Source organism: Rhincodon typus, chromosome 3, assembly GCF_021869965.1.
Source record: "Rhincodon typus isolate 14 chromosome 3, sRhiTyp1.1, whole genome shotgun sequence".
In the NCBI taxonomy this organism is placed as follows: domain Eukaryota; kingdom Metazoa; phylum Chordata; class Chondrichthyes; order Orectolobiformes; family Rhincodontidae; genus Rhincodon; species Rhincodon typus.
Window position 1 is genome coordinate 30,756,566 of NC_063334.1, and position 16,454 is coordinate 30,773,019.

General features: G+C 43.5%; 1 protein-coding gene across 2 annotated transcripts in view; it reads right to left on the reverse strand.

The window, feature by feature from the left end:
• The window catches only part of palm2akap2 (palm2 and akap2 fusion), a 157,449-nt gene that overhangs the window by 31,830 nt on the left and 109,165 nt on the right, over positions 1-16,454 (reverse strand). For both annotated transcript variants that reach the window (XM_048592658.1, XM_020533326.2), the window contains exon 5: positions 12,850-12,871. In XM_048592658.1, the coding sequence (XP_048448615.1) occupies positions 12,850-12,871 (22 nt within the window). The remainder of the gene's footprint in view (positions 1-12,849; positions 12,872-16,454) is intronic.

Consider the following 16,454-nt stretch of genomic DNA (forward strand, 5'->3'; position numbering starts at 1 on the left):
TGCTCCTATGATGCTGCTTGGCCTGCTGTGTTCATCCAGCTCTACACTTTGTTATTTCCTATTTTCTCTGTTGTTTTATTACAGGATCTTACAGCACAGCAGGAGGCAATTCAGCTCATTTGTCCGCGATAGCTCTTTGAACAAGTTATCCAATTAGTCTCACACTTTCCCCACAGTTCTGCAAATTTTCTCCCCTTCAAGTGTTCATCTAATTCTCCTTTTAAAGTCATTATTGTATCTGCTTCAACCCTTTCAGATGGTGCACTGTTCTGAATTAAAATGTTTCAGGAACAGGTCAAAGTCCAGGTTAAGGGCCAAAATCGCGGTTTCTTGAGAGAGCACAGAACATATGTAGACATCCTGGTAATGTAGTGAAATGCACAGGGTCTCATGGTCTCTTGTGCCCAACTGTTTCCTAGTGCCCAGGAATTGTCAATATGGTTTGTCAGCAACTTTACCCTCTCCCAGGCTGCAGGTGCTGTTTGAAGCCTAGAGGGTCTACTGTTATGCACTTTGGCAGGAGGAATAGACAAGCTGAAGATTATTTGAATGGAGAAAGATTGTGGAAAGCTGCAGCACAGAAGGATTTGGGGCTCCTTGTGCATAAGTCACAAATAGCTAGTATTGACGTTCAGAAGGTAATAAGGATGGCAAATGGTCTATTAGCCTCTATTTCAAAGAAAATGAAGTTTAAAAATAGTGAATTCTTGCTATGATTAAATAAAATACTAGTTAGACTGCACCTATATATTGTGAATAGTCTTCATCCCATTATCTAAGGAAAGATATTGCTATTGGTTGCCAAAGGTTTACTGAGCTGATCCTAGAGGGAGGGATTTTCTTACGAGAGGAAGTTGAGTAGGTTAGGCCTGTACTTGTTGGATTTTACAAAAACAAGTGGCAACTTCATTGAAACGTACAAGATTCTTAAGGAGCTTGAGAGGATAGATGCAAAAAGATTGTTTCCCCTTGTGGGAAAGTGTAGGACCAGAGGGCATAATCTCAGAGTTAAGCAGAAGCCCATTTAGGACAGAAATGAAGAGGAATTTCTTCTCGCAAGGATAATGAATTTATGGAATGCTTCATAGCAAAGGTGTGTGGAGGCTGGGTCATTAAGGTATATTCGAGGCTGAAGCAGACAGATTTGTGATCAGTAAGAGCTAGTGTTATGGGGAAAAGGCAAGAAAGTGGATTTGAGGATTATCAGATGAGCTGAATGGCCGATCAGACTTGACAGGCTGAATAACCTACTTCTGCTCCTATGTCTCATGGATTTATAATAACTCGGTGTGTAAAAACAACCACTCATCATCTTGCTTCTGGTTCTTCTGCCCATTACCTTAAAGCTATGCCCTCTAGTTCCTGATTCTCCTGCTTCTGGAAATAATTTCCCCTTCTTTCAAAACCCTTCAAAATGTTGAACACCTTCAGTAAATCTTCCCTTCACCTTCACTGCGGTAAGAATAACACCCTCAGTTTCTCCAGTCCCTGCAAGTCACTGAAGTCCCTCATTGTCCGGTGCTATTCGAGTAAGTAGCATCCTCAAGGCTTGAGAATTCTCCTTTAAGTTTGAGGCTCAGAATTTGATATCATATTATAACGGAGGCCAAGGTTATGTTTCATAAATGATTAACATAACCTCTTTGCTTTTGTACCGGATTCTTCGATTAATAAATTCACAGATCATGTGTCTCAGCCCTTAACATCCTTCTCAACTTGCCCTGCCAGCTTCAATGATTTCTGTACATAGAACCCCAAGTCTGTCTGCTTCAACACCTCCTTTAAATTTGTACCATTTCCTTTACATTGACATTCCTCTGTCACTTACCCTGCACCTTCTCTGTGCTCTGCCCTTTCATCGACTCCATCCTTTGTGAGTAGAGAGTCGGAAGGTCGAGTATTCCAAGAAAAAAACGTAATTCACTGCATCTGTTGGTGATGGTGGGGGTGGGATGTGGGGAAACAAAATGACGGGTGGCACTATAAGACTCGCTGCTGATACAGCAGAGTTCCCAGGAATGCTGTATTAAACCAGAACAATAAAAAGCAGCACCAGCATCAGGCTTTTTTTTGCACTGAACAGCTGGATCAGAGGGAACAATGAGCAGGCTCGCAATCTCATGATTGGCATTAAACAGAGTAGCTGAGGCAGGAAATGTTGAGGCTTGCCTTCAAGCCGCTGAAAATTTAATTCAATCAAGGTTTCGCGATTTTGAATAGGGCTCCACAACACACCCACAACACACTTCATTGATTACAGCAACATTTGGTCAGAGAGAAGGCACCATAGTCTCAAAGTGCAAAGTCGCACGCCACCAGGGGAAACGGTGTGACTTACAACTCCATTTCATAACTCCTCTTGTTTCATAATAGTTCCCCTTATTTCTTCTATATTTTTGCAATCCCAATCATTTTTGTCATCTGACAGCTTCATAGCATATCAACTTTACACAAACCATTTGTCATCAATGTCATTCAGCCACGATTGTGCCAGAAAACAATTGGATCTGACATCATTCCAAAACTACGGAATTACTTTCAGAGACACAGAATGCTGTACTTCCTGCTGCTGTACTCTGACAAAACAATGCAGCAATGTATATATGGTCCTCTTCTTAATACAGTGACATGATCCCATCACTAATGCTCCTAATGACAAGGTGCTAATGACTATGGAGATAAGGTCTGATGATACCAACAACCATGTCCAATCTGGCTCACATTCCTACTCAATATGTGCAAGCCTTAACAGCAAATGTGGTCGACAACAACAACTTAACTGAGTAAATTACCCTGGGGACATTTTGCAGGATCATTACTGGACAAAATTTAACACCAAGTCACATGAGGTGACAAAAGCTTAATCCGGGAGCCAGGTTTTTCCAAGCATATTAAAGGAGTAGAAAGGCAGCGAAATTTAGAGGGAAAATTCTAAACTTGGGGCCTCAGCAACTAAAAGCACAGTAGCCAATTGTGTGCCAAAGGGAATCAAGGCTATTCAAGAGATCAGAATTGGAGGAATGTAAAGTTACAGAATATAATTCATCACAGAAATAGCATGTATTGTTCCTGGTTGACATCAACACATAATAGGGACCAGGGCCCGGGACATGGGCACTTCAAGACCTAATTTCCAGAGCTGGAGGGAGCCCTTTGTGTTTAGATGCTGGGAAGGGTCACTTTGCTTAGCTTTGTGGCCAGGAACTGTAGTTGGGCCAAGAGCAGCACTGGGGCCAGGGTTTTTGATTACTGCTCCGATAGGGACGCTGCACTGTTCTTGGCTAACTTTTGTCCTTGTGTTGAGTTTGCAACTGCTGTTGAAGGAACAGGAAAGTGGGAGCTACCTAAATATTACGTGAAGACATTCTTTGGGGAGCTCGGACTGAATTTATTGGTAACACAAGGAGCACCCGCATGGAAGTGGGCGCATGTGCCTGAACACATGGATTATGGGTGGCCAATGAATGGAACTTCATGGGAGATTGAGGGGAGTGTATTTCACAGTTTTGGGCTCTATTATAGCTGCAAGAAAGAAATATTTTCATTTATATACCTGCAACAGTGTAAGACTTGCACACTGGAAGTAGCACAGCATACATTTACCACTCAACCTTCACCTCCTGGTGCCAAGACAACACACCGCTACTCACTAAGCCACAGGTGACAGCCCTATTAGTTTCAGAGATAGTAGGAACCTGAAGGTTTTCTGAAGAAGGGTCTAGGCCCGAAATGTCAGCTTCCCTGCTCCTCTCATGCTGCTTGGCCTGCTGTGTTCATCCAGCTCTACACCTTGTTATCTTAGCCCTATTAGTTGCTGCTTTGTGTTATTTGGGCACTGTGAGTCTACTTATTTGCAAAGGCTGAAAAGTGCTTTCACAAAGGTGGATCAACTCTAAAACAGTAGCCAAGAGCAAGTAGTATTTCATCCCAAGATACATACAAATTAACAAGAAGTTGGATATAAACCTAATATTTAACCCTAAACAGTCACCGTGTGGCCACTTTATTATCTAAAGTTTGAATACATTATTTATGTTTTCCGCACCGCTACACAAATCAGTTAACTGTTTCCAAATTAATTGGACAGCCTCTTTGCTTGTAAATCTTTTAGAAAACCAAAACAAGCTGTAGCACCCATATATTGAGGATTAGGGGGTGCTACATTTGAAGGACCCTTCTCCATTAAATGGCAACACATTACATCAACACAATAGATTGTAATAGATGTAATTGTGGTCATTAAGTTGCTTGAACCCTTTAAGCAGGCTTTTTGAATAAAATTATCTCTTTTGACCTTTTACGCACTAAGATAGCAATTGAGTATAAAAATAGGCAATTAAAAAATGAGATTCATGCATCCCTGATAGCTCCCACATGCTTAACCTACTGTGCTCCAAAGATCTGTATTTTATAATGTCTGTCTTTATTACAAATTTACTTGTTCTGCTGAAACATGCCCTTTTTTTAAAAAAAAGTAGAGACATTGCTGGCACGGCCAGCATTATTGTGAGATGTTGGAAGGTGAAAATTCTTCAGAAATGCAACATCATATTTATGCATAGCAAGATCCCATCAACATGTGGCCGTCATTTCACAGGATTATCAAACAAAATTGACACTGAGCCAAATTAAGAGATATTAGGAGACATGGCTGGTCAAAGAAAGAGTTTTTAAGGAACTCATTAAGGGAATAATGAAAAATAAGAAGGATGAGTTGAAAAGATCTGACAGTGAATTCCATTGTTTCATAGAATCCCTACAGTGTGGAAACAGGTCCTTTGGCCCAACAAGTCCACACCAACCCTTGGAGCATCCCACCCAGACCCATCCCCTATTTAACCCACCTAAGCTACACATCCTGAACACTATGGGCAATTTAGCATGGCCAATATACCCAGCTTGCACATCTTTGGACTGTGGGAGGAAACCCACACAGACACGGGGAGAATGTGCAAACTCCACCTGAGGGTGGAATTGAACCCAGGTTCCTGGCACTGTGAGGCAGCAGTGCTAACCACTGAAGCCAACATGCCACCCCACTTAGGGCCTTGGCAGCTGAAATCACAATCCATTTCTTTCCCTACACCATTGATGGCTACGTGCAAGAGACTAGAATTTGCAGAGTGCATAGATCTCAGAGGCTAGATGAGTTTAAAAAGACAGAGAGGCACAAAGCACTGCAGGGATTTGGAAACAAGAAGAAGAATTTTGAAACCAAGTCATTTCTGGGCCAGAATCCAGTGTCGGTCAGTGGGCACATGGATGATGTCTACTATTGTCCTTTAGAGAAGGAAATCTGCTATCCTTACTTGATCTGATCAACATGTGACTAAAGACACACAGTAATGTGGTTGACTCATAACTGTCCTATGGTCAATTAGTGAATGGCAGGAAATGCTGGCCCAGCCAGCGACACCCACATCCTATGAATGAATAAGAGGCAAGTGGGATTTGGTGCAAGTTAGGATACAAGCAATTGACTTTTGGATGAATCGATGTTCATGGAGAATGGAAGATGGGAGTTGGCCCAGAGAGTCAAGCCTGTGGGATTCTGTGTGTGTTGGGCGGGGGGGGGGGGCGGCAGGGAGGGGATGTTGGTGGTCAGCGGGGTGAGCAGGAAAGCATGGGTGATCTTTGGTGGCTCTTATTTTCACATTTACATTAAGGAGCTGTTTGTGCTCAGCTTATGGTAGAGGGCTATTTCCGCACCAGCACTGAAACAACTGTTTGGGAAACATTGTTTGAAAGCTGCAATATTCAAATATACTTTACAAGAGAAGGAATGCAGGATGTTGACAAGACCAATTAGGAGAGTTTGAGGTTTTTGCAGAAAAGAAGCCAATACAGAGGGAAGTAGGGACAGAAATCCAGGACTGGGTGTACCCACTTTTTTTTATTCACTTGTGGAACATGGGCATTACTGGCTGGCCAGTATTTATTGTTCATCCCTAGCTGCCCTGGAGAAGATAGTAGTGAGCTGCCTTCTGGAACTCTTGCAGTTCACCTGCTGTTGGTTGGCCATAAGGGAGGAAATGCCAGGATTTTGACCCGGCAACAGTGAAGGAACAGCGATATATTTCCAAGCAAGGATGGTGAGTGCCTTGGAGAGGAACTTGAAGGTCGTGGTGTTCCCATGTATCTGCTGCCCCTGTCCTTCTAGGTGGAAGTGTTTGTGGGTTTGAAAGGTGCTGTTTAAGGATCGTTGGTGAATTTCTGCAGTGCGTCTTGTGGATAGTATGCTCTGCTGGTACTGAGTGTCAGTGGTGGAAAGAATAGATATCTGTTGATGTAGTGCCAATCAAGGAGGTTGCTTCGTCCTGGATGGTGTCAAGCCTCCTGAGTGTTGTTGGAAGTGCAGCCATCCAGGTGAGTGGGGAATATTCCATCACACTCCGACTGGTGCCTTGTAAATGGTGGACAGGCTTTGAGGAGTCAGGAGGTGAATTACTTGCCGCAGTATTCCTGGCTTTTGACCTGCTCTTGTAGCCACTGTATTTATGTGGCGGGTCCAGTTGAGTTTCTGGTCAATGGTAACTACCAGGATATTGATAGTGAGGGATTCAGTGATGGTAACACCATTGAATGTTGTGAGTGTTATTTGCCACTTGTTAGCCCAAACTTGGATATTGTCCAGATCTTGTTGTATTTTGAACATGGACTGCTTCAGTATCTGAGAAATCGTGAATGGTGCTGAACATTGTGTAATCATCGGCGAACATCCCCACTTCTGACCTTATGATGGAGGGAAGGTCATTGATAAAGCAGCTGAAGATGGTTCAGCCTCGGCACAGCTTAAATCTGATCTGTTGGTTGTGGGTGTATCTGTTGGTCTATGGCTTGCTGCTTATGGTGTTTGGTAATGCAAGTAATCCTGTTTGGTAGCTTCATCATGTTGACCCCTCATTTTCAGCTATGCCTGGTGCTGCTCCTTGCATGCCCTCCTGCACTCTCCATTGAACAAGTGTTGATCCCTGGCTTGATGGTAATGGCTGAGATTGTGTTGGGTACAATTCTGCTGCTGTTGATGGCCCACAGTCTTACATTGCTAGATCTGTTCAAAGGCTGTCCCATTTAGCATGGTGTTGGTGCCACATAATAGGTTATTCTCAATGCGAATGTGAGACTTTGTCTCCACAAGGACTGTGCGGTGGCCACCTTTATCAATACTGTCACGGACAGATGCATCTGTAGCCAGCAGACTGCTAAGAATGAGGCCAAATACATTTTGCCTTCTTGTTGGTTTTCTCACTATCTGTTGCAGATCCAGCCTAGGAGTTATGGCCTTTAGGATTTGACAAGCTCAATCACTACTGCTGTTGCCAAGCTGCTCTTAATGGTGGACATTGAAGTCCCCCACCCAGAGTATATTTTGTGCTCTTGCCTCCATCAGTGCTTTCTCCAAGTGCTTTTTAACGTCATGCTTCATCAGCCGAGGGAGGCCTGTACGTGGTAATCAGCAGGGAGTTTCCTTGCTCACGCTTAACCTGAAACCATGAGATTTAATAGGGTCTACAGACAATGTTGAGGATTACCAGGGCAACTCCGTTCTGACCAAACACCACTGTTCTGCCACCTCTGCTGGGTGAGTCTTGCTGGTGGGACAGGACATACCCAGGGATGGTGACGGTGGTGTCTGGGATATTGTTTGAAAGGTATGATTCCATGAATACAACTATATCAGGCTGTTGCTTCGGTAGTCTTCGAGGCATGTCTCCCAATTTTAGCACTGGCCTCCAAATATTAGTAAGAAGGACTTTGCAGGGTCAAGAGGGCTATGTCTGCTGTTGCCTATGTTTCCAATGTGGGAAATTAGGCAGAATTTCAATATTCCTGATGATTATGTCTGCAGGAAGTGTGTTTGGTGGCAAATTCTATTGGATTGCATGGATTGGTTGGAGTAGAAATTAGAGGCAATGAAGAATTTACAGGAGCTATGAGGTGTTATGGATGACAGTTGCAGGAAGGGAGAAAAACCACAGTTAGGTAACAAGGTGTAGAGCTGGATGAACACAGCAGGCCAAGCAGCATCAGAGGAGCAGGAAGGCTGACGTTTCGGGCCTGGACCCTCCTTCAGAAATGGGGGAGGGGAAGGGGTTCTGAAATAAATAGGGAGAGAGGGGGAGGCAGAAAGAAGATGGATAGAGGAGAAGATAGGTGGAGAGGAGACAGACAGGTCAAAGAGGCGGGGATGGAGCCAGTAAAGGTGAGTGTAGGTGGGGAGTTAGGGAGGGGATAGGTCAGTCCAGGGAGGATGGACAGGTCCCGCCCCCTTGACCTGTCAGCATCTGCAGTTCCTACTATCTCTGACACAGTTAGGTAGATGGGTTACCTCCAGGAAAGGTGGGAGGGGTAGGCAGCTAGTGCAGGAGTCTCCTGTGGCTATCCCCATCTCAACCAAGTATGCTGTTTTGGAAAATGCAGAGGGTGATGGACTCTCAGGGGAGTGTAGCACAGACAGCCAGGTCTCTGGTATTGAGACTGACTCTAATGCAACAAGAAGTACATCAGGTTCCAAGCGATCGATTGTGATAGGGAACTCTCTCATCAGAGGCACAAGTAGACGTTTCTGCAGCCAACAGTGAGGCATTAGAAATGGTGCCAGGATCAAGGATATTTCAGAGAGGGTGCAGAATATTCTCAAAGGGGAGAGGGACCAGCAGGAGGTCATTGTACACATTGGAACTAACAACATAGGAAGAAAAAAGGACAAGGTTCTGAGGAGAGTATATAGGAAATCAGGCAGGAATTTAAAAAATAGGTCCTCGAGAGCAGTAATGTCTGTATTACTCCTGGTGCCACAAGCTAGTGAGAGTAGGAATAGAAGGCTAGAGCAGATGAATGGTGTGGCTGAGGACTTGGTGCAGGGGAGAAGGATCTACATTTTTGGATCATTGGAATCTCTTCTGGGGTAGAAGTGACTTGTATAAGAAGGACAGGTTGCACCTGAATTGGAAGGGGACTAATATACTGGCATAGAAATTTGTTAGAGCTGCTTGGGAGGAATTAAGCTAAGTTGGAAGGGGGTTGGGGGTTAACCCAGGGAGACAGTGAGAAAAGAGATCAGTATGACACTGGTGCAGTTGGGAAAAGCAGTGAGTCAAACAGTCAAGGGAGACAGGAACAAAGCAGAGAACGAGGTAGGACTGATAAACTAAATTGCATTTATTTCAATGCAAGAGGCCTAACAGGTAAGGCAACAAAATCAGGGCATGTTTGGGAATATGGGACTGGGATATCATAGTCATTACAGAGATATGGCTCAAGGATGAACAGGACTGGCCACTTAATATGTCAGGGTGTAGATGCAATTAGAAGGATAGAAAGAGGGGCAAGAGAGGAGGGGAGTGGCGTTTTTGATGACTGATAAATTTCGGATGTACTTAGGGAGGATATTCCTATGTTTACTGAGGAGAAGGATATGGAAGCTAGGGAACTTGGGGAAATAAACAGCGACATCTTGAAAAATGTCCATATTACAGAGGAGGAGGTGGCACTGGATGTCTTAAAATACATAAATCTCTGGAAACTTATCAGGTGTAGCCTAAAACTTTGTGGGAAGCTAGGGAAGTGCTTGCAGAGCTCCTTGCTGAGATATTTTTATCATCGATAGCCACAGGTGAGGTCCGGAAGACTGGAAGTTGGCTAACGTGGTGCTACCATTTAAGAAAGGTGGTAAGGGAAAGCCGGTGAGCCTACATCAGTGGTGGGCAAGTTTTTGGAGGGAATCCTGACGGACAGGATTTCCAAGTATTTGGAAAGGCAAGGACTGGTTAGGGATTGTCAACATGGCTTTGTGCGTGGGAAATCATGTCTCACTAACTTGATTGAGTTTTTTGAAGAAGTAATGAAGAGGATTGATGAAAGCAGAGTGGTGGACGTGATTTATATGGACTTAGTAAGGCATTAGACAAGGTTTCTCATGGTAGACTGGTGAGCAAGCTTAGGTCACATGGAAGCCAGGGAGAACTAGCCATTTGGATATAGAACTGACACAAAGGTAGAAGACAGAGGGTGGTGGTGGAGGGTTGCTTTTCAGACTGGAGGCCTGTGACCAGCAGTGTGCCAGAAGGATTGGTGCTGGGCCCAGTGCTTTTTGTCATTTATATAAATGATTTGGATATGAATATAGGAGATATGGCTAATAAGTTTGCAGATGACACCAAACTTGGAGGTGTAGTGGACAGCAAAGAAGGTTAACTCAGAGTACAACAGGACCTTGATCAGATGGGCTAATGGATCGAGGAGGGGCAGGTGGAGTTTAATTTAGATAAATGAAGAATGCTGCGTTTTGGACAGGCATATCAGGGCAGGACTTACACACTTAATGGTAAGGTCCTGGGGAAGTGTTACTGAACAAAGACACGTTGGACTGCAGGTTCATGGTTCCTTGAAAGTGGAGTCGCAAGAAGATAGGATAGTGAAGAATGCGTTTGGTATGCTTGCCTTTATTGGTCAGTGCACTGAGTATAGGAGATGGGAGGTTGTGTTGCGGCTGTACAGGACATTGGTTAAGCCACTTTTAGAGTATTGTGTGCAATTCTGGTCTCCCTGATTATAAGAAGGGTGTTGCGAAACTTGAAAGAGTTCAGAAAAGCTTTACAAGGCTGTTGCCATGGTTGGAGGGTCTGAGCCACAAGTGGATGAAAAAGCTGGGGCTATTTTTCCTGGAGTGTTGGAGGCTGAGCAGTGACCTTATAGTGGTTTATTAAACCATGAGGGGCATGGATTGGGTGAATAGTCAAGGTCTTTTCCCGAGCGTCGGGGAGTCCAAAACTAGATGCCACAGGTTTAAGGTGAGAGGGGAAAGATTTAAAAGGGACCTAAGGGGCAACACTTTCATGCAGAGGGTGCTGTTTGTATGGAATGAGCTGCCAGAGGAAGTGGTAAAGGCTGGTACAATTACAACATTTAAAAGGCATCTGGATGGGTATATGAATAGGAAGGGTTTAGAGGGATATGGGCCAAATGCTGGCAAATGGGACTAGGATATCTGGTTAGCATGGACGAGTTGGACCAAAGGGTCTGTTTCCATGCTGTATAGCTCTATGACTGATACAACTGAGTGGCTTGCTTGGCCATTTCAGAGGGCAGTTGAGCGTCAACCACTCGCTATGGGTTTGGAGTCACATGCAAGCCAGAACAGGTGTGGATGGCAAATTTTCTCCCGTGAAGGATATTAGTGAGCAAGATCGGTTTTTCTGCCAATCGACAATGCTTTCATGGTCAACAGTAGATTCTTAATTCCAAATAATTTTTATTGAATTCAAATTCCACCATCTGCCATGGCAGGATTCAAACCCAGGTCCTCAGAAGATTAGAGATACGAGATGTAGAGCTGGATGGACACAACAGGCCAAGCAGCATCCGAGGAGCAGGAAAGCTGACGTTTCAGGCCTAGAGGGTCTGGGTCTGAAATGTCAGCTTTCCTGCTCCTCTGATGCTGCTTGGCCTGCTGTGTTCATCCAGCTCTACACCTTGTTATCTCAGACTCTCCAGCATCTGCAGTTCCTACTATCTCCTCAGAAGATTAGTTGAGTTTCTGGATCGATATTACTGTTCGGCCATCACCTCCCCTTACTGGGTGTGTTATCACTGTCTAGCCCACCACCATCCTCCACATTCAGAGCTAACCCCGATAATATGTGAAGTGGATGGGCAGTGAAGTCGGCAGCTTCCTCACCATACATGTGTAAGTAAGAAAAGGTCAATTAGGCTTGTAGGGAAGCTGACTGACCTGAATAAAATGTTGCTCGTGCCAAATTACAGTTGATATGGGTGGCAATGGGCAGTGCGGGCCTTTTTCTCAATGACCTGCATTCAGGGTGTCACACATGCATCAAGGGCAACATGCCAACAAGTCAAACCCCCACTCCTTTGCTGCCATGTTGCCTGCTCTATAAAACCTCACTCTCCTCTACTCCCTTCTGGCCTCAAGCAGCCCTTCCTGCCCTATGACCTGGTGTCTAGCGTTGTGAGGATCTCCTCGGTTCTCCACAATGCCCAATGCTGAACTACGTCACCGCTGGAACCAATAGCTGGCAGCTACTGAGTGTGGTGCTTCCTCACCATGATAACCAATTTAGACTTCCTAGAGCATGTTCTAGCTGGGAGGCAGATTTCCTTTGATCATGTTGGCGTCTGGCTGACTTTCTCTCTGGAGACAAACAGCAAACTGCCACCCCTCCTCCCAGCTCCTCACCTGTAAAATGCAACCCCAGAGCGAAGGCTGATTGAACCTCCTGCTACCAATATGTTGCACTATAAAAACGCACAAAATGGGAGCAGGAGTTGCCATTCAGCCCCTTGAACCTGTTCCACCACTCAAAGACTGATCTTCTATGTTACTCTAACTTTGCCACATTATCCCCATTGAACCCAATTCCCGTAGTACCCAATCTCAGCCTCAAATATACTCAATAACTGAGCATCCCCATTTAGAGAAGTTCAAAGATTGACACATTTCTGATTATATCATAACTTCAAACCCAAAAAAAAATACAATAAAACTGGTGAATGATACAAACTGGTCTGACTTGTCTTGTGCATTTCAAAACAAAGATCCAGTATTGACCAGCACTGGCTTTGCCCTCTGAGAAACATTGCAATTAAGTTAATTTTGAGTGCACTTAAGAGAAGTCCTTTAGCATTTTTTTTAAATTTTAGGAATGCTAATGTAATTAATCAACAGCTTTTTTTGATGCAGGCCCTTTCTCTTTAAGAGCGATGATGTACAGGAGTGTTCATTCAGTGAAGGTGACGCATGCAACTGCAGTCTTCATCTATGCCACAGACAAGCAAACAGCCTTGCTAACCAGTCTATCTTAAACCCTGTATAAAATACGTACTTACCTCCATCAGGATTGGAGAAACCCTGTGAAGAATAAAAAGAATACATGAGCATGAAAAACACACCAATGCCAGATAAAACACAATGATTGAAGTCACATAGCCTGATCATAAGATTATCACCTGTGTAAATGCTGAGATTGAATTTCTGGGTTTCAATTGCAATTATTATAAAGCACGATAACAGGACTCTTTATACAGACCTAAGCAGTCGAGCATCAGTGCGTAAAAGTCACATGATTGCATATTATCACTACGAATGCCACTCTGCTGCTTTTAAAAGGGAGCAAAGACTGAATGCTTTTTCTTCTCAAGTGATGAATGGGAATGTACCGATTCTGAAATGATGGTGGCCTCTATTCATCAATTGACATTTAGCACAAATTTATGTGGCGTGTAGCTTTTAAAGAAATGTCATACAGTTGTTTTCATTCCTGCAGGGGAGCTATTCACAATTGTATTTTGGTGGGGCCCACTTGGTGAGGACGAAAGGTCATTGTTGAGCTCCAGGGGCATTCTCTGCGTGAACAATGCCATGCCAATAGCTATTAACAAGTTCCTTAAACTCAAGGGCTGCAATACAAAAAGGGTGGAAGTTGTGCTACATTTCTCTGTACAGAACTCTGGTCAAACCCCATCTGAAGCATTGTAGTGAATTCTGGATGCTGCCAGGAAGGCATTGGTCAGAGTAGCACAGAATGGTATTAGGGCTAAACTAGATCAATTTGAGGGTATGCTGTGACCTTCTACTCCTTTAATATGTTAGATATGGGAACAATTTAATTGGCATGTTTAAGATAACCAAAGGGGTTGATAAAGAAATAGAAACTATGACTTCCAGTCGGAACATACAGGAGCGTATCCTTAAATTTAGAGACAGGCTGTTTCTCGATGATGCCAGGAAGCTGTGATTAAAAAGGAAAGTTAAGTCTGGAAGCATACCCAAAAAAGGCTGAAAACATTGGAACTGGGATTAATAGATCTTTGTTGTACAAGGATGTAATAGGCTATGGGACCAGGGCAGGTATATATGTGTTCCGATACAGATTAATCTAAATGAAAGGCATGGAAACTTATAAAGATAGAAAATAAGAACAGGAATAAGCCATTAGGCCCTTCAATGCTGCTATATCATTCAATATGATTGTGGCCAATCATCCTTCTCAGTACCCTGTTCCCTATTTTGCCTGACACCCTTTGATTCTAAGAAATATATTTAACTCCATCTTGAAAATATTTAATGGTTTAGCCTCAACCACTTTCTGTGGTAGAGAATCAGATTTATTGCTCTCTGGGTGAAGGAATTTATTCTCATTTCTCTCCTAAAAGACCTACCCTGTTTATTTATTTTGTAACCCCTGATTTTGGACTGGATGAAGGGCGAACTAGCCTCCTGCTGTGTTTCATTCCTTCAATCCAACAGTCGAGCCTTTGCGGAGAATGTATGTAAGCTTGGAAACTGTTAAATTAAGTCTTATAAGATATTGATGAAAATATGTCTTCGTTCCCAATGGCACAACTTGCATTTATGGGTGGCACGGTGGCTCAGTGGCTAGCACTGCTGCCTCACAGTGCCAGGGTTCAATTCCAGCCTTGGATGATTGTCTGTGTGCAGTTTGCTCATTCTCCCTGTGTCTGCATGGGTGCTTTGGTTTCCTCCCAAGTCCAGGGTTAGGTGGATTAGCCATGGAAAATGCAGGCTAATAGGGTAGGAGGATGGGTCTAGGTGGGATGCTGTTTGGTGGGTCAGTGTGGACTTGATGGGCCAAATGGCCTGCTTCCACACTGTACAGATTCTATGATTATAGAGCACATTTAACATAGCAAAACTGCTCAAGGCACTTTATAAATGTGCTGATAAATAAATTGAACTACAGAAGGAGTCATTAAGACAGCTGCTTGGTCAAAGAGGTGGGTTTTAAGGAGCATCTTAAAGGAAGAGAGAGAAACAGACGGGGAGTAACTGGAATGGAAAGGGAGAGCAGAAATGACTTGGGTGAATGTATCAACTGTATCTGAACCTGCATTTGAGGGTTTATAAAGTATAGTTTGAAATAAAAACTGTGCACACTGTAAATGTTCATCAAAAAGTCATATTAAGTTTGAAACATCTCCACAGATGCTGGCAGACCCACTGAGTTTTTCCAGCGCTTTCTGTTTTTATCTCAGAACTCCACCATCCTTGATATTTTGCTCTCATGTTTGGGCCTAAATCTTAAGCACTAATAGTGAAATAAAGTTTTTGCCCATGTCGCTTCTGGTTCTTTAGCCCGTCATCTTAAATCTGTGCCCTGTGATTATTGATCTCTCAGCAATTAGCAATGGTTTCTCTTTATTTATTCAATGGAAATCCTTCATGCTTTTAAAAACCGCATTCAAATCTTGTCTTAGCCTTTACTGATAATAATCTTAGGCATCCATTAGGTCACTCCTCGCCTCTTTTTGCCAGCTGCGGATGAGCTTTGAAAACAGCTGTGCTTCTGTGAACGCAGCTTTATGGAGAAGTTTGTTAACATCTGACTGCATCAGATGCTACTTAGGCAGGATCTCCCCTATCCATGTGAGAAATGTGACTGCATTTTATTCTGAGTGATAACTGCAACAATGCTATGGCAACAGGGCCCTTCCAGGCAGTTGACCCAGTTTTTAATTGCTAGTAAAACCAAAATTGAGATGAGTACAGACTTTTATTTGCATAGCGAGTGTAAATGTAAAATTAATGAGTTTTTTTAAGATACATAAGTGAATGACATTGTTTAGTTAAATACCTAGAACATGTGTCGGTGGCCTTTGAAATACAGTGGCGGCATCCCTACCTCTGGGCTTGAAGATCTGGGTTCAAGCCCCACCTCTTCCAGAGGTGAATCCTAACATGTCTGAGCAGATTGTTTAAAAATATCCAGAACACTGAAAAAGACAGCCTGCTGGGACAGTGGGTTGGTTGGTAGATAGGAAGCAAAGAGATACAATATTGCATTCTGTAAAGTAAAACCATTATCATGAAAAGTATTACTGTGCTACACGTCACTGACTGGCTTGGGGACAATCTAACAACAAGTTATTGTGATCTGGAAAACACTGCCTGAAAGGGTACTTTAGGGTACTGGAGTCTATAATAAACGATGGTGTAGCTGAACACCTCGAACATTTTCAGTTAATCAGGGAGAACCAGCATGGATTCATTACAGGCAAGTCATACCTGATAAACCTCACTGAATTTTTTGAAGAGGTATTTAAAATACAGCAGAATGGCTATGGATGTTGTTTCTATGGAGTTTGGTAAGGCATTTGGTAAAATTCCACACAACAGACTAGTAAATAAGGTGAAAGCTCTCGGAAATGCTTGCAAAATACTGGTTGAGTGACGGGAGGTAGAAAGCAAGGATAATGAGTAGGTAATAAAATTGACAGGATGTGACCAGTGGTTCTTGTGGCCCTGTGGTAATGCCCCTACCTCTGAGCAAGGAGGCCTGGGTTTGACTGCCACTACCTCCAGAGATGTGTAATAACATCTCTCTGAGCAGGTTGGTTAGAAAATATCTGTGACCAATGGTGTTCCCCATGGATCTGTGTTGGGGCCTCAATTATTCATATTATTTGTTAACAAC